General features: G+C 58.0%; 6 protein-coding genes across 6 annotated transcripts; 3 read left to right on the forward strand and 3 right to left on the reverse strand.

Annotated features, from left to right (window-relative positions):
- Positions 1-4163: 4163 nt before the first annotated feature.
- Positions 4164-7721, reverse strand: TRAVEDRAFT_169134 (DNA helicase). Its single transcript, XM_008041405.1, has 15 exons — positions 7604-7721; positions 7130-7553; positions 6990-7077; positions 6914-6934; positions 6512-6863; positions 6401-6462; positions 6192-6349; positions 6030-6140; positions 5885-5978; positions 5623-5830; positions 5453-5568; positions 5210-5398; positions 5025-5144; positions 4875-4968; positions 4164-4809 (listed from the first exon to the last, which is right to left on the reverse strand). The coding sequence occupies exons 1-15, from the start codon at positions 7626-7628 to the stop codon at positions 4292-4294; spliced, it is 2580 nt and encodes an 859-aa protein (XP_008039596.1). The 5' UTR covers positions 7629-7721; the 3' UTR covers positions 4164-4291.
- Positions 7722-7905: 184 nt separating this feature from the next.
- TRAVEDRAFT_37876 (uncharacterized protein) lies at positions 7906-9812 on the forward strand (the record flags this gene model as incomplete). Its single annotated transcript, XM_008041021.1, has 5 exons — positions 7906-7948; positions 7999-8163; positions 8321-8516; positions 8572-9019; positions 9072-9812. The coding sequence occupies 5 exons, from the start codon at positions 7906-7908 to the stop codon at positions 9810-9812; spliced, it is 1593 nt and encodes a 530-aa protein (XP_008039212.1).
- Positions 9813-10154: 342 nt separating this feature from the next.
- On the reverse strand, positions 10155-12075 carry TRAVEDRAFT_126321 (S-adenosyl-L-methionine-dependent methyltransferase; the record flags this gene model as incomplete). Its single annotated transcript, XM_008041406.1, has 9 exons — positions 10155-10369; positions 10431-10613; positions 10679-10759; positions 10821-10885; positions 10947-11092; positions 11159-11396; positions 11454-11562; positions 11613-11867; positions 11940-12075. 9 exons carry the CDS (start codon positions 12073-12075, stop codon positions 10155-10157), a joined length of 1428 nt encoding a protein of 475 aa, XP_008039597.1.
- Positions 12076-12545: 470 nt separating this feature from the next.
- Positions 12546-14600, forward strand: TRAVEDRAFT_29505 (DnaJ-domain-containing protein). The gene is given in 12 exon segments (XM_008040929.1): positions 12546-12583; positions 12634-12690; positions 12749-12777; positions 12831-12849; positions 12868-12869; positions 12971-13023; positions 13076-13390; positions 13448-13526; positions 13574-13656; positions 13719-13836; positions 13888-14217; positions 14275-14600. Coding segments are annotated over 12 exon segments (1320 nt in total). The 5' UTR covers positions 12546-12582; the 3' UTR covers positions 14509-14600.
- Positions 14601-15182: 582 nt separating this feature from the next.
- Positions 15183-18322, forward strand: TRAVEDRAFT_149775 (uncharacterized protein; the record flags this gene model as incomplete). The annotated part of the gene is made up of 3 exons (XM_008041407.1): positions 15183-15313; positions 15365-16337; positions 16385-18322. The coding sequence occupies 3 exons, from the start codon at positions 15183-15185 to the stop codon at positions 18143-18145; spliced, it is 2865 nt and encodes a 954-aa protein (XP_008039598.1). The 3' UTR covers positions 18146-18322.
- A 1789-nt stretch (positions 18323-20111) lies between these two features.
- On the reverse strand, positions 20112-20629 carry TRAVEDRAFT_125796 (uncharacterized protein; the record flags this gene model as incomplete). The annotated part of the gene is made up of 2 exons (XM_008041408.1): positions 20112-20245; positions 20314-20629. Coding segments are annotated over 2 exons (450 nt in total), but the record flags the coding sequence as incomplete, so codon positions are not given.
- Between the last annotated feature and the right edge of the window lie 321 nt (positions 20630-20950).

A 20950-nucleotide genomic window follows, 5' to 3' on the forward strand; every position in this document is an offset into this window, starting at 1 on the left:
TTGGGCGACGGCTGCCATAGCGGCCCGTTACATGCAGAACATTCGCCGCTACGCGCGAGAGAACGGGCACCTCCCCAAGAGACCTCGATACAACCGCAGGGCCGCTGGCAACTGAAGCGCGAGGCGAAAACAGAGGGCCGCGCTGGGCGCGACGTGTAGGGAGATGGTGGTCCCGGACCAGGTGGACGTCGTCGAGATCAGAGGCGACTGGCACACGTGTACGTGGGACTCGCACGTCGAGCCTCGAGGCATCCGGACCGCATATCCATCATCCGCAGAGCGCGCGCGTTTGGCCGGGTTCTGGCCGGGTTAGCGCTGCCTGTCCTGATCTTCTGAAATGTACTACACCTCTGCTATGCGTGCACAGTGAATGCCATTGTTCTCTATACAACGATACATGGACCCGAATGAATTCCGCAGTCATTTGTACGTGTAGCGAGCCCTGCTATCCCCGCGACCCGGATTGTTTCTCGAGCTTGAAGTGATGATATTCGCTACTTCAAGTAGTAATTTCCTCGATGAATGTACTTATGTATATCACAACTTGGACTCGTGAAAACGATCACTCCTACGACCCAAAACCAAAGTGATGAAAGGGAAAAGATACTGTGGAAAATGATCACTTTACTTCACGACAAATAGTGATGTATTTCGCTGGGCGCCAATATAAAGAACTAGCGGATATAACAGCATAGAGCGACCATATTCGCGACTTTACCATCACTTCATACAGTAGGCAAATTCGCGACTTTGCGATCACACAGTGCACCATGTCCACACGCTCCAGCCAGCCGGCCCTCCCCTGCTTTCCGCCCCTCTCCGCTGCGCGTGACGCCCAGCGTCGCTGACAGTCCTCTCCCAAATCGAGCACGCGTCTGTCTCGTTATCTGCGGCACCGCTCCCCCGGGCCATCGATCCCTTCTCGCCATCCACTGGCGTCCTCCCTGGCCTCTCCGCGCGCGCCCATTTGCTTCGCTCTGAGCCCCGCACTCCGCCCTTCCGACCTTCGCCACCAGTGCGCGCCCACACGAGGGAAATGATCTGCAGCTGGCCTCGGGACCTGAGACCTCTGCTGCGTGCGTGTATCCTGTACACCCGTCGCGTACATGCCTCCGGTCGTATCGGAGGCCTGCGAGGAACGCGATTCGCACAGCTCGAGAGCGCCCGGATCGTCTTCTGCCGCTCATCTTAGGCGAACCAAACCCTGATCCGGGTCCCAAACACTTCTTCGCGGCCAACACGGTCTTCAATTTCCCAAGGCACCGTCCACGCTTCTTTGAGCCCCATCCTCCTCCCTCCCCTGCGCCTCCCACCTCGTCCACGCGGTCCCGTACGTCTCCATCCACACATCTGCGCCCGTGCTGTTCATCACCACCGCGGATGATCCTGCATACAATGCAGCCTCCCACACGTCCGTACTTCCAGCCCAGCCGTCATGTCGACAACCTGATTGCAGTGTCTTGCACTGCACTGCTCCTCCTACGCGCTCTCCACGTGCGCATCATCACTGTTCCTCTCGCGCGGCTGGACACCTCCTGTCGGGCACTGCCTCCGGTGTACTACGTGTTCGCGCGAATGGTTGCTCCTCAGGATCCCGTCAAGTGTGCGTCTCGTCGACCACGGAAGACCCGCGAACGACGGGCACGGCGTCTGGAAACACCGTCGATCCAGCGTGCACCGCTGTCTTTCGGGAGTCTCACTTCTAGACGTGTCTCCTGCTGACTCGAGGCCTTCGCGACCGCCAACCGAACGACCCCGCAAGCATTTTCACGCTCTCGTGCTCTCTAGGGTCGGAGCATACAAACCTCGCCCGTGGAGTTGGGGCACGTATCACTGATGAGCAGCTAAACCAAGCCACGGACACGACGATCAATACAGAGAGCGTCCGCGTCTTCGTCCACCGTCCTACTCTCCCCGGCTGCATCTTTCGCCGAGCGGCCCCTCGATCCCTCAATCGCGAGAGCTTGCGTAAACTCGGGCTCATGGGCGCTATAACCCATGCCCGAGCAGTGCTGATCTCATCCCACTCAACAGCGCGTTTAATTTTGCAGGCCGCGTACTCGATCTCGACGACCCCGGAGTTTTCTCCTAGCGCAGGCACTATCAGCGCGCCCTGTTTCGAGAGCTTTCTCAGTGCATCGGGAGTGTTCGTGCCGCCTTCTCCACGACAGAGAAGCTGATTTGAGCGCTCTCGACGGTTAAGCCTGTTGCACGAAGCGCCGACATCGCACGACGCATCGACGACCCAAGGCGCAGCATTCTCAATTTCTCATCGCCACCAAACCGCTTGTACTGCACCAATCTCGCTCTCAGGGAACCCGACTCTCCCCTCAGTTCCTGGCGCGACCAAGATACGAACTACTCGACGTATCAAATGCGCACTCGCTGCTCAGATGCTCCGGTGTGCATGTTTGGCGGCTTCGCCGCTGTCCTCGGACCTCGTCGTCGACTAGTGTGTACGCCGGTGCCGCCGGCCTATGGTTCCTCCGTACGTCGCACCGAGACGTTCTGTACATGCTTAAATGGTCGCAGGCATACATCTGCTCCTTGACATACCATCAATCCGACCACCGAGACTCGGCGTTTATACGAACCCCGGGGGCGTGCTATAGGAGCGGCCGGCGAGTGGACTAGCTGGAGTGTACACGGAAGCCGCAGCAGCATACGACAGGATCCGTCAACTTGCGACTGTCCCGAGTGTCTGGCAGGTATGTGAGCATCCCGCCACCTTCTGAAGACTCCGCTGAGCATGGGACACAGGGTCAGTGGCCGTTTGACTTCTAGAACACCTACGGCGGTCAACCAGCGTCTACCAAACCGCGACCCAGCGTCTGTCGATGAGGCGGCCTGGAGAATAACAGCGCACATAGTTCAAGCACTAAACTGGCCCTCAGTACCGACGGTATCCCCAATTTCAACAGCAGGCACACCTAATCACAACGAAGGTGTACATCGCAGTGCCACCGTACCGCACTAGCAGCAGCGAAGCCAGAATTGCATCTCGCGTCGTATTTGTAAATGCCCGATAGGTGCCTTAGGATCGCCCTGCTGTGTAATTGGAAGTAATACTTAGAAGCTTAACAGTACACTGTGCACACCACATACACGTCGCGTCAGCACGGCGCTTGTGTCAATGCCGTCGAGGTTGAGATGCACGCTACTGCGGGCGCATATCCACATGTGTGATGCGACCGCCCGTGCACACGAGTCCGACGTTCCAGGAGCGTTACTAGTGTGTTGTATGTCACCTATAGATCTTCTTGCCGCCGGGATGTGGGCATCGAGTGCGTACGCGCTGTGCACCCTGTGCAGGGTCGCAGAGCATGCGAACGGTCGGTAACAATAGCGCATACGTACTCTCTTCTAGCTTACTCATTCCATCGTATGTACGTCCGTGCGACCTGCGGTCCCCAAACTGCACACCAATGAAACACAACTTACGCACAGACGCGTGCTTCTAGCCGTAGGAGGCCGTCTCAAGTACTGGTGAGCGCACCATTTATGTTCGCAGACAACGCCATCATTGACGGCACCGCGAGGCTTCACCCTAAGTACTATTATCTGCTATCGCATACAAAAACTTCGCTCGTCCTCGCGGAGCTTGAGCCACGTAGCTCACCCACCCCGCGCACTCACGAAGAACGTGGCAGACTCCGACTCGGCCCAGGGCTCGGTGCTGACCGAGGCCTGGGGCGGTGCCGGTGCGCCCGAAGAAACATTGTTTCCAATTTGGAGGGCTCGCCGCCGGGCGCGGGGTTCTTGATGGGAAGCCGCTGCCGCCTCCGGCTAGTGGACCCACAAGGTCGATAGGCGCGCGTCGCGTGTGATCCCCAGACCCGCATCGGGGCATGGGCGCTGCCGTGCGCGCGGGCTCCCTCCCCGTGGCGAGCTCGAGTCTGGCGAGGTGGTGGTCCGTGGATGCTGCGGCGCGCTCTGCTTGCAGGGAGACCGGGTGGGTGGAAGGTTTCGGCTTCGGGGTGACCGCCTGTCAGTGCGCTGCGGAGGGATGCCGCCCGGTACTGTACTGAGAAGCTGCCGCTGCTCCGACTCGAAGACACTGGAAGGCATGCGCGGAGGCTGAGGGTGCGAAGCGCGGGGCGCTCCGCGGACGTCTTCCTGTCTTCCGATACGTTAGGTTGACGAGAGAGTCCGAGCGCTGTGTATGGGATATTACACTCTTCCGTACCATTGATTATGCATCTGGAATATACTACACATGTCCTAAGGGCTCCGTGACCAGTGCTGGCCAAGGATACCACGACCAAAGTCCGACGGCAGCCGCCTCGAGCGTTTACGGCTTCCTGGCCTCCTTCCGCGCTGTCGCCTTGTCCTTGTCACGCTTCGCGAACAGCTTGTGGCGCGGGGCGACCTCGCGCGCGAGCTTCTTGTTCGCAGACTTGTTCTGCTCGACGTACGACATGTGCTGCGCGCCGCTGAGCGCGGTGAGCGAGCCGGTCGTGCGCTGCACCGCGGGCATCTTCGTCGGCATCCCAAAGTCCTTGGACGTGATCGTGCCGGCGAGGTCGCCCTCCCCCGCGCGCACGTCCGTGCCGAGGTCCGCCTCGCTCTCGTTCGCGAGCAGCACGGACGAGAGCAGCTCGATCTGCTCGTCGCGCGACTTGTACACGAGCGAGGGCAGGTCGTCGAGCCCGTCGAGGTGCGTGATCACCTTGAACGCGTAGCCCTGGTCGATCAGGAACTGCTGCCGCTTCGTGCTGTAGAACATCTCCTGTGTGTCCTTGGAGACGAGCGAGTAGAAGAACGCGTTGAAGCCCTCGTCGTTACGCCGCTTTGCACGCAAGATACGCCCTACAGAGAAAGCCGATCGGCATCAGCGGTTGACGCCTGCGGGCCAGGCGGGGCAGATTACGCACCGAGTCGTTGTGCTTCTTGCCGCCGCGAACCGAAGTGGGAGGAAATCTGTATGAGACACGTCGCCTCTGGCAGGTCGATCGACGTATCGCCGACCTGAAGGCACAGTAACGTTAGCTTGTCAGTGATGACAAAGATTACCGCTCAACTACCTTCGAAAGGAAGATAGTGTTGACCTCCGGGCTGTGTTGGAACCACTGCAGGATGCGCATGCGTTCTGTCTGACCCGTGCCACCGTGGATATATAGCTTCCCAAGTTTCTTGGCGTAAGCCTGAAATCAGGAAGAAGCGCCCGTCAGCGAGGACAAACTCGCGTGATGAAAAAGCCTCGTCTGACCTCAAGCGCGAACACGTTGTCAGAGAAGACAATGATCTTGTCGCCGCGGTCCTCGTGATACTTGATGAGGAACTGGCACGCCTGGAACTTCTTGGGGTTCATGCAGTAGAGCAGCATGCGCTTGCGCGACTGCTCTCGGAGGTACTCCCGATAGAACTCAGGGGTCATGGGGCACCACACCTCGGCACACTAGAGCGGGGGCATGAGCGCCGATAATTTGCAAATCGGTGTGGCTGCACGCACCTGCACATTTGCGATATGGCCCTTTGCGGCAAGGTCCATCCAGTTCGCCTCATACAGCTTCGGCCCGATCATGTAGTTCAAGTCCGCAATTTTGTCGTCCTCCCGGACAAGTGTCGCTAGACGAGCTGTCAGCTAACCTACCGGTGGAAGCGGTCAATAACGGGACTAACCGGTAAGCCCGAGTTTCGCGTGGGCTTTGATTGTCGTAACGACCCGGCGGAACATAGCAGCGGGCACGACATGGACCTCGTCGAGCAGAATGAAACCCCACTCGCGGGACGTCAGAAACTCCATCATCTTCTTTGACTCATGCGAACGGTTGTGCGTGTTCGCGACCATGGAATAAGTCGACACCACGATACCGCTCTCGCCAGCGAACTGCGCATTGGTTATGAACGGCATTCGTCAGCAGAGTAGAGAAGGCATGCTAACCTTTTCCTTCGACTCCGCAGTGAAGACGGCAATTTGCTTGTCGGTAACGTTCGACCATTGCATGAACTGCTGCCGCCACTGCATCACGGATACCCTGGACACCGCGATGAGCCATGGCCGCGATTCCGACGTCCACGGTACTCACGAAGAGGTACAGAGAACGAGACACGACTTCTTGATCGTGCAGGCTGCAGTGATGCCCACAAGCGTTTTACCAGCACCACAGGGTAGCACGATAATCCCCGACCGGGCACGCCTACAGTATGCGTCAGCACGCCGACTACGTACCATTTGCTACCGTACATACCCGTTACCGAACATTTTGCTCAGGCTCGTCTCTTGATATGAACGAATGACGGTAGACGGTTTCAGGTCGATGTCCAGATTTGCATTAACAGTGTCGTTGCGGAAGTCGTATTCTTCCAGCATGGGATATTCAAGCTCATTACATCGTTTCTTGACATCCTGCGCAAGACGGTCAGTGGATCATCAAGAAGGGGGACTGAGAGGATGTACATCGATCTTCGCATCGTCAATCTCGAAGGCATGAACGTTGTCGTCGTCCTCATCGACTTCGTCTGTCTCACATTCAGTACGCATGCGAGATGAAGGCCTGAACTTTCATACCGTTGTCGACACCAACCACCGAAGTGAACAGCTCAGCGTCGGTCTTCGACCCGTTCTTGCCATTTGTCAACAAATCATCCTTCTTCTTCTCGCCTTCCTTGATGCCAGGAATCACAAGGTTGCCCTTTACTGGGGCCTTCGAAGTAGTAAACGTCGCTGCCCGTATACTGGTGTCGACGACTTGTGTGTGTACGCGAGCTTCTCGAATAATCTTGTCCTTCAGCAGGATTTGTAGGGTTTCGGGATGACTGGACTCGACGAAGTATCTGTTGTGCTTGAGGACGAGTTTGACCTTGCCGTATGAAAGAGTACGCTCGCGGATGTAGTCGGCTATGCTGTCGGGTACCGGTACCTACTCGACGTATCAGACGGAGCGCAGGAGTGGCGTTTCCGTATAGCTACCTTTGACAAGCGGTTCAGCACCTTTCAAACGCTCCGTCAGCATGCCTAGGAGCGCAATGGAACGTAGAGCACGGACTTCTATGATGTCCTCTGTTTGCAGTCCAACAGATACCGCGGCGTATAGCGAGTAGTGAGTGAGCTTGTATTCGTGGATGAAGGCGGGTCTGCGACACCGTTCTAGTCGAGTATCTACTTCTCGTATGACAACATGCATACCTGCTGACAGGCTCAGAAATGGCTACCAGGAAGTCCTGCGCCTGTTCCGCGATGGGGGAGAAGGCCTCGAGGATAATGTGGCCATCCTCTGGGCTGATCCAAAGCGGACGCGAGGCGTGGTCTGGCTTGAGATGTAGCCACGAGAAGTCCAGGTCATGGAATATATGTGAGACGAGAGCGTCCTGCTGTCGCCTGTGCGCGGTCAAGCTCGACTCTTGGTGGGCCTCCTCCTGCACTCTCTGGTGTCGCGCTTCCGCCAGCTTGCGTGTGAGCGCACTGACGTTAATCTTGGCGCCGCGAGTGGTGGAAGGCGTGTCTGGGGGCGACTGAATCTCGACAGCGTCCAAGTTATCCGTCTCAGCATAGTCCTCATCATCTTTGCCCTTCCTGGACCTCTTCGCAGGGTTGAAAGAATCCGCAGGACCTGCGAGCTGCTCAGCGACGAGCATTAATCATACAAGTCAGCGCACGCACCTTCTGCTGCCCTCTTGCTCGCCATTTCTATGCCTTATACTTTCCAACAAGGAACAAACACGGTACCACGCCAGATAGATATTTGCCAAGTAACGAGAAGATCGACTACTGGCCGTCGAGGTGGTGGTGAACACAAGAAGAGTGAGTAAGGACCGGAGCCGACACCCGCCACAATGTAACCTGCCAAATTAGTCAGGTTTGGGGCGGAGTTTGAAAGCATAGCCCTTGCCCATGGGACGCCGAGCGCCTTTTCGACCAAACCTCCATCTCACCCTCTCTCAGCCGAGTCTCAGCAGCACAAGATGTGGAGACCAGCAACCCGTGAGGTTTCAGGAACAAACGAAAGTACGCACTCTTTTCTTTTCCCATTTAAGCGTTTTCTAACCCTTGTCTAGTTCCATTGGGCAACCGCCGTCGGTTCGGCCCTGCGCCCGTCGAAGACGCCGCGCCGCCTCAGCTCGCGCAGCCGTCGCCGTCCGCGTACCCTCGCCCCCAACCTCAAAATGACAGAGAAGGCTCACGTTCGGACCGCGGAGACACTCCTACCGCCAACGGTGCAGGTGAGACCTCATTTTCTCGGTCGGGCTCACCACGTCTTCCTGGTGTTGGCTTCAGGCAAGCACCACCAAAAACACGCTTCCTGTCTCGCAGCACCCATTTGTGTGCACTGACTGATCATTTCTGTTTACTAACCTCGATTGCTTACCTCTAAATCAGCTATTGACCCTAATGCTCCTCGGAAGCGTCGCAGCCGTTGGGGTGACGCCAAGACCGAAATTCCTGGTCTACCCACAGCTATCAACGCCAACGGTGTCTCACAGGCTCACCTCGATAACTATGCCATCCACCTCAGATTGGAAGAGATCAACCGCAAGTTGCGTTTGAATGACTTCATTCCGCCTGAGCGTGAACGGTGAGTACCCCAATCATGCCACATGAAGGCTGCCCGCTCATTCAAACATTCACAGCTCTGCCTCTCCTCCCCCTACGTATGATGCTCACGGTCGTCGTACTAACACCCGTGAGGTGAGATACCGCAAGAAGCTCGAGGAAGAGCGTATCCGGCTCGTCGACCGTGCCATGAAAAACGACCCCAACTTCCGTCCCCCCGTGGAGTATCATCAGATGAAACGCTCCCAGCGTCCTTCCGACAAGGTCTACATCCCAGTCAAGGAGTTCCCTGAGATCAACTTCTTCGGGCTCCTAGTTGGGCCTCGTGGTAACAGTTTGAAGAAGATGGAACGGGAGAGCGGTGCCAAGATCAGTATCCGCGGCAAGGGCTCCGTGAAGGAGGGGAAGACTAGACCTGATCAGTTCGCTGAAGATGCCGAAGAAGATCTTCACTGTCTTGTTACTGCTGACTCTGACGACAAAGTCTCCGCCTGTGTCAAGATGATCAACAGAGTCATCGAGACGGTGAGTTCTCTCTTTTTCCATCCCTCGTACCGTATCTGACACTGTTACCCAGGCTGCCTCTACCCCCGAAGGTCAGAATGATCACAAGCGTAACCAGCTTCGTGAACTAGCTGCTCTGAACGGTACGCTTCGTGACGACGAGAACCAGATCTGCCAGAACTGCGGAGGCGTCGGTCACCGGAAGTACGACTGCCCAGAACAGCGCAACTTCACCGCGAACATCATCTGCCGCGTTTGTGGTAGTGCTGGTCACATGGCTCGTGACTGCACTGTCAACAGGGACCCGAACGCAGTGCATGCCCCGCCTAACCCCAACATGATCAAGGGCGGATTCGACTCGGAGTACGCTAGCCTGATGGCTGAGCTCGGCGAGACAGGGAAGGGTCCGGGTGGGGATGCTGGGAGGTTACCGTGGACAGGGTCGGCCGGACACGACATCACAGCAGGAGGCTCAAACATTCCCCCTTGGCGGCGTCCCGAGGTGTGGCAGAGCGCTGTTCCTTCTAACACGCAGGGCGGTGGTGGCGGTGGTGGCCCCGGCGGCGGAGGTGGCTACCGCCCTCAAGGAGGAGGCTCGTACAACGGCTACGGATCTGCGCCAGGCTACGGTGCTGGCGCTGGCGGCGGTGCTGGTGCTGGTGCCGCTCCTGCCTGGGGCGGTCAGGCTGCTGCTGGATACGGCCAAGGCGCTAACTCCGGCTACTACCCCCAGTCGCAGGACTACGGCGCCGGCTACGCCCAGTACTACCAGAACCAGTACTCGCAGCAGCAGATCAGCACACCAACGCAGTAATCTGACGAAGACTCCCCTCCCCGCATCACCTGTCTTGGACCTGCCGTGCCTCTCCAGTCCCCGCGCCCCGCTCACAGCCAGGTTCCATTCCCTAACGCCGGACGACTCACCTAACGACGACGAACATGCCACTTGGTCTCCCTTCCGCCTCTTGTCCTCATCGGAATGGGTTTGTACTCATCGCTCTCCCCTGACCCAACATTCCAAGCGCTGCGTTGTTTGGCGGTGTAACTCACCTAAGTAGCTTCTAATCGCCGTGTTGTAACTGAACAGACGAGTAATCCGTACGATTGATATACTGAACAGTATCGCAGAGTCCCGAACAGTGACTCCCTACAGGAGCTACGACGAGACGGACGCTTTATTCTTTTTCTTATTCCGTTTCCGCTTTGCTGGGGGTGGGGCCTCAACCTCGTCCTCGTCCCTTTCCTTCCTCTTCGTCGCGTCGGCAGTCGAGCTTCCTGTGCCCTCCTCAGATGTCCGAACAAAGAGGCTCACGAAAAATCCATTTGTTGCGTCTTCGCCCGGCGAACAACGAACTACAGCCTCCGCATCCGCTGAGCAGTCGAAGTTGAGTTAGACATGAATGATCTGTGCCAGAAGACATCGACAACGTACCTGGGTCATCCATCTCTTCCGGGATACCTCGACGGTGCCAAACAGGGAGCACTTCTTCCCTGCGGCCCAGCCTGAAGTGGCCGTTCGCCGCTTCTTCCGATTTGATAGCTTGCCGGACGACGTGCTCGTTTTCGATGGCATGCACGCTGCATGTGGAGTACACTATCCTCTTCACAGACGGGACTGCAGGAGGAAGACGTCAGCAAAGTCGTGCACGAGAGTGCGCAGTTGCACGAGTATGAGCGTACAGGTCATTGCGTGGCGAATCATCTTGAGCTGGAACGCGGCGAGCTTGTTGAGCCTTTCGGAGTCTTCGTCCTCATCTTGCTCTGCAACATCCGGCCCAGTCAGACGTGCGTGCGCGTGGGTGTAGCTGCAAGCTCTTCTCACCGTTGTCGAGCAAATGGTCTAGTCGGTTGACGATACCGGACCCGCTACATGAAGGGTCCAACAATCTGCACCCGGCATGCGCTAAACAAAGGCATGCGTGCGGAGAGGTATAGGCATATAACTCACATGTGCGTGACGCTCTTGTACTTGGGGTCGGACGGCAGGGCGGTGAGGAAGTCGAGGTTGACGGCTTCGACGTTGCTGCAGTGCGCCTTGTTCAGCATCGTCTTGAGGGTCCCAAAACGTTTGCGGTCTCGTTCGAATGCGAGGAGCTGGAGAACACGACGCAAGTCAACTCCCGCTCGCTTTGTGCGTCATATGCTGATATCTGCGCGCACCTTCCCCTTGTTCTGCATGATCGCGCAGAGGTGGGACGTCTTGTTTCCCGGGGCCGCGGTTGCGTCGATTACTACGACATCGTCGCGCGCGGGCGGCGCGAGGACGTGTGCGGGAAAGCATGACGCCTTGTCTTGGAGGATGATCTTGCCGGATAGGTAGAGCGGGTCGTCGGTGAAGCGCACACTGGGGTGGAAGGCGAATAGGTCGGGGATGTGCTCGTCTCTCTTGAGTGCCTTACTGTTGCAAAATGGCGTTAAGGATATAGTTTTGACGAGGGAAGATGAGTTCTCTGACTTTGACGTTAGCGGGTCGCCTTCTTCGTATCCTTGGGCCTTCAAGGCCTTCAAAGCGTCCTTGCTCGACCAACATGTCCGATTTACCCGAACATATCTTGGTATGGCAGCTGTCGGGGGAAATGAGCCTGGCCTCGAAGACAAGCAACAGATTACTCACCAGCTCGAGCGTCGTCTGTTTGCGCTAGTTCCGAGTTCGACTTAGCTCCTCGTTTTATTTTGAGCCTCGTGAACTCGCTTTGGAGTCTTGTACGGTGTCGCAGCACGGCTTGCTTGATAGGCCCATCCCCCGCCTGGATCCCGCGGGCGAGCAGCAAGTCGTGGACGAGGACCAGGGCCAGATTCCGCGAGTTGATTTTCCGCTCCTGCTTAAGCAACTGGGCCGCGTCGATGACATCGCTCAATACTTGCTTGTCTGCGCCGCAGACGTCACGATTTTCGGTTAGCCAAACTCCCTGAGGCCGACGGCTTGACACGGCTTCCTCACATTTCAGTGTCTCGATGACGAGCGCAGCGGTACGCTTCCTGTTCTTCTCGGGCACAGACGCAATGACACCCTTGATAGACCCTTTCTTCGTGTCTAACTTATCAAGTACGCTGACGGCTTCGAAGTAGAAATTCATAATGATAGATGTGCTACGACAGGACATGAGCCGTGCGACTCGGACACGAAGGGGGACGCGACTCGACGTGCAGTAGATGTGATTATAGCGTATAGGACGCGTTGGGGCAGCGCAGGCCGACGAGAGGAGAGTACCTGTGAAGATGCAGTCAGCATAAGTCCTCGCGGAGGTTGCAAACATGGGAGAAATCAGATGAAAGAATATTGGTCGTCAATATGGGGAGACCCACTCCGACAATGTAGATAAGTTTATGGAACATCATAAAGAACACGGGACAGAACGTAACACGCGACACGTACCAGTTGAGCAAGATTCGACACGGCGAGCAACGTGAGAGGAGAGCAAGACGCGAAATTTGACTGAAGCGCCCAGAGCGACGCGTTTTATGCGTGTTTTATGGGCGCTTATATACTGCAGCTTACATTTGGGCGTGTCCTCGCTTGTGGCGGTCTCTTCCTTCCTTCCACCCACTTCTCTCTCACCCCGGCCCCGCGCACGTCTCTCGAAAGTGAGCACACTCGTGTATCTCAGGGCGCGATGGGAGCTGACACGCTGCAGTGCCGGTCGAGACTGAATTGTATGACCTTCTCGGGGTCTCCCCTTCTGCCACCGAAGGCAAGGCTTTCCTCCGCGTTCTGGAGTTTCAGGAACCTGACGTTATGTGTTCGCATAGATGAGATCAAGAAGGCGTACAGAAAGAAGGTGCGTTTATTGCGATCCCTCCTTCATGCAGTGACTGACGGGGAGCTTGACAGGCGAGAGAACATCATCCGGTATGTGCTAGTAGCTGTAACGCCGTCAGATTGTCAGTGCTGAGATGTTCTGTGTCCCTGTAGGACAAGGTATGCAATCTGCAGATACCCCGCAATACAAGCATCCTTACGCACCTCTACCGCAGAATCCTGATGATCCCTCGGCACACCAGAGGTTCCAGGAGATGGCGTCCGCGTACGTATCCTACTGCAGCCCCGCCATCCCATCTGCTAACACCGTCATTCAGGTACGAGATCCTGAGCACGTCAGACACGAGGGAAGTCTACGACATGTATGGTATGGAGGGGATGTCGCGCGGTGGTGGCGGAGGTGGCCCGGACTTCGGCGGAATGGGTGGTATGGATCCCGCAGACATCTTCGCGGAGCTCTTCGGCGCAAGTATGGGTGGCTTCGGTTTCGACCACGGCCCCTCGCGCGGTCCGAGACGATCGAAGGGCCAAGACTCCAACATCCCATACGAGGTCACGCTCGAGGATTTGTACAACGGGAAGACCGTGAAAATGAATATGGAAAAGGAGGTCGTCTGTGGGATTTGCAAGGGGTGCGCACATCGTTCTTCGTGTCACTGAACCCATTCATAACTCTCTGTTCCCTGCAGCTCGGGTGCGAAGGGGAGCGCGAAACCAAAACCTTGCGTGAAGTGCGAGGGCAAGGGCTGGACCACTGTCACGACAGCAGTAAGTACTATGCCTTGATGCTGGCTTGTCGTGACCAATCCCCTCAGCTCGGACCGTCAAGACTTGGCACGCACAGAGCCATGTGCTCAGAGTGCGAAGGTCATGGCGAGAAGCTTAGGGAGAAGGACAGGTGCGCAGCTCTTGCTCACAGCGTATCAAACGGATCTTACGACAGTGGCCGACCATTCGCAGGTGTAAGAAGTGCAAGGGAAACAAGACGGTCAAGGACAAGACCCGGCAGGAGATCTACATCGAGCGGGGTATGGCTGACCGGCAACGTGTTGTCCTCGCTGGGGGCGGCGATGAGGAGGTATTTGGCGTGGACGCTTTCTGCTATGTCCTTTGGCCTAACAGTTTGTAGCCCGGCATTCCACCAGGCGACGTGATCTTCACTCTGAAGACGCGCCCTCACGAGTCCTTCGAGCGGTCAGGGAACGACTTGCTCACGACCGTGCATATCACCCTTTCAGAAGCCCTCCTTGGCTTCTCGCGTATCCTTATCACGCATCTCGACGGCCGCGGGGTTCACGTATCTAGCCCTGCAGGCAAGATCATCAAGCCCGGAGACAGTATCATCCTCCGAGGAGAGGGCATGCCCATATACAAGAACCCCGACCAGAAGGGCAACCTCTATGTCATGCTCGAGATCGACATGCCGGAAGAGAGCTGGCTAAAGACCATCGACACCAAGGTTAGTGTTCAGGGTATCACTGCCACCCAAGATCGTGCTAATCAGTATACTGTGCAGGCGTTGGCAGGCCTCTTGCCGCCAAAGAAGCCCGAGATGGACCCAAAACCGGCTGTGGTGGACGAGGTGCCGTTCGAGGAGAGCGACATCGTGGACGTGCGTGCAACGCCTTTCAACGCTAGTTCAAGCTTCTTTGATCACGCGTCTGGTTTCCAGTTCGGCGGCGACGAGGAGGATTGGGAGGATGATGAGGATGACGACGACGGCGCGGAGCCCGAGTGCCGCCCGCAGTGATGACGACCTTCATAGATGTCGGGATGCTTTTGGGATATTCACGTTGGTTCCTTCTTCATACTGTACACCACCATCTATTAAACACATACCCCCGTTCTTAGCTTGCTCATTTAACAGCGTTCACGAATGAACTTGACATGCAGTCATACCGACGAGATATGCATCAAGGCCTAAGGGTTCTACAATGGGTATGTATATACACTTGTAAATACGATGACGGTAGAACCACCGGCGCAGAAGCACCACTCACTGGTACCTACCTGGCCGATCAAGCACGCTCTGCGCGACTCTGCTATGAGGTCGTGCCGTTGACTGAGAACGAATTTGCCCTTCGCTTTGCTCGTACATATGAGCGCATATACCGACCTCATTGTGCTGTGCCATTGTGCTGTGCCTGGGACCGTGCTAAGGTGAATTTGAGGAGGAGCGCATTGTTCTGTGGCGGGCGCTCCTTGACGACAAGGTCCATAGTGCCCAAATAGGGCTAAGCCAAACAAGGCCAAGCGCCGGATGTGGCCCGCATGGTCGCGCTCGCCGCGCTGGTCGACCAGAACCACAACACGCGACTTGCGCACCGACTACATGCTCCTCCCCATATCCCGCAATCTCTCCTCATCTGCACCCTCCGAAAATTAAATCTTCCTGTACACGCGCCGCCTTAACACGCGAAGTACATGTCATTCTCGAGCACACCTTTAGGTCAAGGCAGACGTCTAGATCACCACACCTTTCTCAACAAGAACAACCCCAACCGCGCCCCCAACCCACCCCTAGGTCGCGCGATACCCACCTCCTACGCCTACGGGTGCGTTCATATCTCTCTGCTCGTGTAAATCGCGTCCTGACACTCTATCAGCGCCCCCACAGTCGGCTCGCGCTCCCCTCCCAAGCCAGACAGAGCACCACTCCCCCCTCAGGAAGACGATCCCGAGGAGCCCGCCCTCGTTCGCTTCGCACGCCTCAAGCAGCGCGAGCAGAACTCTCAAGGACAATCCTCGCGCCCCGCGGGCCCCAGTCCCCATCCGGAGAAGTGGAGTGTCAAGGACACGTCCGTTAACATCGCCAGCGCGTTTTACTCGGCAGCCACAACTTCCTTTGATACCACCGCAGAATCTAGCATGAACCCGAACGAAGCCTGGGCGTCCGGCATCCGGAAGCCCATGGTCCCTCGCAGTACTTCTGTCGAATACGAAAAGGAGACCCAGTCCACCGTCAACCGCCGACTCGCTGCCCCTCCCAGCCGAGCACAAGCCAACGCGCGGGTCGCTAGGCCAGTTTCCAAGTCAGCGTCGATCCGTCACGTCCCAGACTCTGAGGGAGAGGACGACTCTCGCGACAACGGGCGCGGCAAGACCCCCCTTGAGCAGGGTATCGACATGGTCAAACGCATGACCTTCTTCCTTCGCGAGCGCTCGACGGAGGTCGAGGGCGAATCGATGCTAAACGGGAACGAGAGTACGCGCGACATCTCAAGTTATGACTATTCCGCAGAAGAGCGCGAATTCCAAGCCGGGACCCAGAAGCCGCCTTCGCGACGGACGGTCGCCGTGCACAAGAAGAACAGAATATCGACCGACAACAAAGCCTACCGCCCTACTATGTCTGATCTGGACGAGTCTGATGAAGACTTTGAGGATGAGAATGGGAAGCGGACGAGACGGAAGAAGGCGAAGAAGACAGGCCCCGCAGGTGGTCCGCTCACCTCGCTTCCTGTCGCTGGCTATGACAAGAGGCGAAAGAAGAGGAGAGGAACCAAGGCGAACGGGGAGCCGAGAGAAGATGGTGATGAGGGCGAGAGCTCTGAAGAAGAGGATCAAATCAGTGAACAGGTATGTGGTCTCATCATCCTTCTTGACGTTGACTTACGGTCCTGCAGCGGTCGAGACAAAGTGTAACACCTGTTCAACGCGCTCCTTCAATAGCGCGGGGATCAGTGCCCCCTATGCCCCGCCAAGCGTCTCTACCGCCACATTATGACTCGAGCGGTTTCGAGACCTCTATGGACATCGAGGGTGGGCTAGGGCCGATACGTGAAGTGGACGAAGAGCCTCCACTAATCGATGGCGCCATTCCTCGAGGTCCCAAGGCGTCGTTCTCCGTGGGCGCGACACTAGGTCGCGCTGTACACGGCGTACTCAGTGCAATCTTTTGGGTGTTGCGCACAATCCTCGGCAGCATAGGCTGGGTCTTCAGCACCATATTCGGCTTCAACTACGCGCCACTTGCGAAGACTGCAGTCGTTGGATTGACGCTATGGGGGGCGTGGTATGTCCTCAACAGCGGCATGCTTGATCTCGGCTCCTTGCCCAGGCTTCGCTCTCCTCATACCCCCTATGTACCCCCGGACATCCCCGCAGGTGACCTCAGTGCGATATCCGCCCGTCTACAGAACCTCGAACGCGTCCTCGCAGGTGTTTCCTCCGACGTCGAGAAGTCGCTATCGTATATCGAAGGTGACACCAGGAACCACGCAGACCTGGTTGGACGGGTCGGCTCGCTAGAGTCGCGCGTACAAAAGGAGAGCGCCCGTGCCCAGGACTCCGAGGCTAAGTCTCGTGCGAGCACGAGCGAGGGCCTCAACGCGGTCAAGAAGGAGATTTCCAATCTGTACAAGCAGATCGAGGCACAGCGCGAGGCGGAGGCGCGACGCCCCAACATCGGAAGCGACGCTGAAGCCCGCGCGAAGCTCAAGGCTCTCGAGGAGCGCGTCGGGACGGTCGAAGGCGGCGTCAAGGAGGCGCTGGAGATCGGCAAGAGCGCGGTGAAGTCTGGCGCTGTCGCAGGTAACGTTGCGCAGTGGTGGAACAAGCTCGCGACGGGCAAGACGACTGGAGTCACGATCAAGTCGTCCGACGGACAAGACGTCACGTCCCTGATCAACCAGTTGGTCGACGCGGCCGTCCTGCGCAATTCGAAGGACACCCTCGCGCGCGTCGATTACGCGTTGCACTCTGCTGGCGCACACATCATCCCCTCCCTAACCAGCGACACCGCCGAAGTGCGTCCACAGGGCGTCCTCAGCACTTTCACCGGACTTCTCACTGGTGGAAGCGGATTCGCCATCGGCCGTCCCCCGGTCACTGCACTGCACCACGAGATTCACACTGGACACTGCTGGCCCTTCCCCGGATCGCAAGGTCAGCTTGGCGTCGCGCTCGCGGCACCGGTATACATCAGCGACGTCACGATCGACCATGTCGCCAAGGAGGTCGCGACGGACATGCGCTCCGCACCCCGCCAGATGGAACTTTGGGGTCTTGTCGAGGGTCAGGAGAACGTTGCGAAGTACCGCGAGTGGAAGGAGAGCCGTGCGGCCGCGCGCCAGGAGGCCGAGACACAGGGCGAGCCTGTCCCCGCAAACCTCGTTGACGACATCATCTACCCGCGCTCGCTGCCCAAGACCCCCGAATACGTGCGCATCGCGAACTTCACTTACGACATCCACTCGCCCGACTACGTCCAGACATTCCCCGCCCGCGAGGACATCCGCGAGCTCGGCATCGACTTCGGGGTCGTCGCGCTTCTCGTGAAGAGCAACTGGGGCAAGGAGTTCACCTGCCTCTACCGCATGCGCATTCACGGCGAGCCCGTCGGCGAGATCCCGCTACCGTACCCCGAGGATGAAGAGTCCGCATAGACGTTGGCTGTGGTGAACCATGACCATGCTTTAGTCCTGACATACGCCCCCATGCATCCTCTCCCTCGCATCACCGGCTGGCAAGCATCCACACATCCCCACGCACGGACACCCGCACTCCCTGCATTCGCATACGCATCCGCAAGTTTACACTCATGACCGTCATGACCGCTCCCCACGTACCTTCCTCTGCCTTTAATTCCTTCACTTATGTTCTGAGTCCGCTTATACTGTCTGCTATTGTAGTCGGCCTCCGAGGTCGGATAGAACGTCGTCGCATGCTTCATCTCTTTCCTGCCATGGTAGATACCGGCCGCTGCCCGCCTCTCGTTCCCTGTTCCGCCGTACTTATGTCGTATCTGCTGTCTCCGTGGTCAAGTCTGCTGTGACAAGCTGTCCAATGTATCAGTACCGCCGCTCGAGACCCATCAAATTTTCTTACTCTCAAGTGCTTGGGTGCTTCCGCTGTTGAACGTTGAGGTTGTGCAGTTCTTTGGGTAACTTGCTATTCCAACATAGAATTGTGGGAAAATTCGAACACCATTCACATAATTGCTGGTACATCGGGCAAATAAAGATACTTCGTCTCTTTAAATCGTAACATCGATCACCGCACACCAGCTCACCAAGCCCCAGGCACCTGTGGACCCGCACCCGCGCCCGCACTCGCGGCACGCTCGCGCTCAGCAGCCTCAGCTTCGAGATTGAGCTCCAGATCAAGCTGCCGCGCGAGCTCGTTATCCCTCTCCTCCTGCTCGCGCAACGTCCGCTGCCGCTCCTCCTCCTCCTTCTCGAGCTGCAGTGCGAGCAGCCGGTCGCGCTCCTCCCTGCTCGGTTCAGGCGGCGTCTCCTTTGGCTTTGGCTTTTGCTGCACTGGCGCTGGAGCCGGGGCCGTGGCAGGAGCGGGAGCAGCGCGCTGAGGTGAGGCGTGGCGCCCCGATTTCGACGGAGGAGGCGCACCAGGGGGAAGCGGTAGTGGGGTCTGGTACCGGGCCTGCAGGAACGGGTCCGGGAGGTCGTCGTCCTGTGCGCGGGCGGGCGGGGGGAGGCCGTACGGCGGGTAGGGCTGGGAGATGGATGGGCCGCGCGGGGGTGTGGTGTATCCGTGCGCAGGGGGCGAGGCGTAGTGCCGTGGCGGGGATCCGTACGGTCCGGCGGGAGGGTAGGGCTGCTGAGGTGGTGGGTACGACTTCTGTTGGGGTGGTAGATAAGACTGTTGCTGGGGTGGCGGATAGGATTGCTTCTGCTGCGGAGAATAGTTCTGTGGTGGGGGCGCGTATGCCTGGGTCGGGGGAGGGTACGGCTCGACAGGAGGATTGTATACCTGAGCTGAGGGGTTGTATGTCGGCGCTGGAGGGTTGTACACCTGTGCGGGAGGGGGGTATGCTTGCGCCGGCGGGGGACGTGCTTGCGCCTGAGTGGGGTAGCTCTGAGTGGCAGGCGGGTATGTCTGAGCCGGAGGGATGTGCGGTTCGGGTATAGGTGTATGGCCACCGCCGGGACGTAAGTACGGCGGCACCGATTCGAACGGTACCTGGATAGGCGGCGACGGCTCTCTAAGCGGCGCTGCGTGCGCGTGAACTGGGCGCTCCGCGGGGAGGATATTGGTGTTTGCCTGGGGGCTCGTGTTTGCCTTGGAGTCGACGCGGGGTCTACCTCCGGGTCGTAGACTGGCAGGAACGAACGGTGCAGCTGGTGCAGCTTCGGCTTCTTCTGGGAGTGGGGGAAGCGCATCGTTCTTGTGAACGGGCGAGCGGTGAGCGTTCGCGGCGGCATGCTGTTGTGCACCGGGACCATGGGGCTGCGGCGTAGTCTGCGGATATGCAGGCAAGGGCAGCGAGTCGTCTTCCGGCGCGGAAGTGCTCGCGAGGGCCGCGGGAGGCACTCCGTTCGACGCGTGAGCTGCCCCGCCGGGTGCTAAGACAGCTGGCACCGGGGGCACTTCCGGGTATACGTAGTTGGAGGCCGGCCGGGTGAGCCGCTCGGTGGGCTTCCACTTTGATGCTCGACGCTGCAGCGGGGGCGTCTTCGCATAGTAGGTCATCTCCAGGTACAGATCGCCACGGTACGCGCCGTCCTCCATCTTCAGCGGCACCCAGTCTGACTCGGGGAGCTGCGCGTGAGCAGCGTGGTCTTCGGACTCGGACATAGAGCTGGGCGAGACGCACCGTCGAATTCGCCTGTCTTGAGCGTTTCGGTTATGTCTACAGTTCCTCGGCCGACGCACTCGTCTGTGCGGGGCTCTTTGGACCAGCAGGACACCTCGAGCGTCCGGGTTTCTTCGGCGACGCGCTTCACGACCGAGAAGCGGAGCTCCTCGTCCCAAACGGGGTGCTGACCGCCCTTGACGTCGATCTGTGTCTTCTTTGTCTCCTTGTGCAGCTGGATCTGCGCGTATGCATCTTGCTTGTAGAAGGTGTGCTTGTCCTTCAGGTTGCGCGCCTTGAGGACGACGACGACGAGCGTGCCGATCTCCCCGCTCATCGGTGATTATTCTGAGAGCATCGTAAGCTCCGACGACCGACAGGTGCGCAGTCCCGAGTCATGCTCACGGCTGTCAGGCTGCGCGTCGGCTTTGATGGTGCGCGCGACGGTGTGTGCGTTGGATGACACGATCCGCGGAGGATGGGTGCGGGCTCGAGGAGAGGGGCAGCGGGCTCAAAGCGGAGTAGATTGATGCGACGCTCCGAACACTCAGCACTTTGTATGGCAGCGGAGGGTGATCTCAGCCGTTGTGCGTGTACTGCCTGCTTGCGTGTGGCGGTAAATGCCTGACAAGGCTGAGTCTCTCAGCGCACCGCATCC

Source organism: Trametes versicolor, assembly GCF_000271585.1.
Source record: "Trametes versicolor FP-101664 SS1 unplaced genomic scaffold TRAVEscaffold_7, whole genome shotgun sequence".
In the NCBI taxonomy this organism is placed as follows: domain Eukaryota; kingdom Fungi; phylum Basidiomycota; class Agaricomycetes; order Polyporales; family Polyporaceae; genus Trametes; species Trametes versicolor.

What these genes read in the sequence shown, in the direction of transcription:
- TRAVEDRAFT_169134 (XM_008041405.1), bottom strand. Translation starts at nt 7,628, where the DNA reads ATGGCGAGCAAGAGGGCAGCAGAAG. An exon ending in TGCTGAACCGCTTGTCAAAG is followed by an intron (nt 6,864 to 6,913) that starts GTAGCTATACGG and finishes TACGTCGAGTAG; the next exon opens with GTACCGGTACCCGACAGCAT. An exon ending in ACACTATCTTCCTTTCGAAG is followed by an intron (nt 4,969 to 5,024) that starts GTAGTTGAGCGG and finishes CTGTGCCTTCAG; the next exon opens with GTCGGCGATACGTCGATCGA.
- TRAVEDRAFT_29505 (XM_008040929.1), top strand. An exon ending in GTCTGTGGGATTTGCAAGGG is followed by an intron (nt 13,391 to 13,447) that starts GTGCGCACATCG and finishes TGTTCCCTGCAG; the next exon opens with CTCGGGTGCGAAGGGGAGCG. An exon ending in TAAAGACCATCGACACCAAG is followed by an intron (nt 14,218 to 14,274) that starts GTTAGTGTTCAG and finishes TATACTGTGCAG; the next exon opens with GCGTTGGCAGGCCTCTTGCC.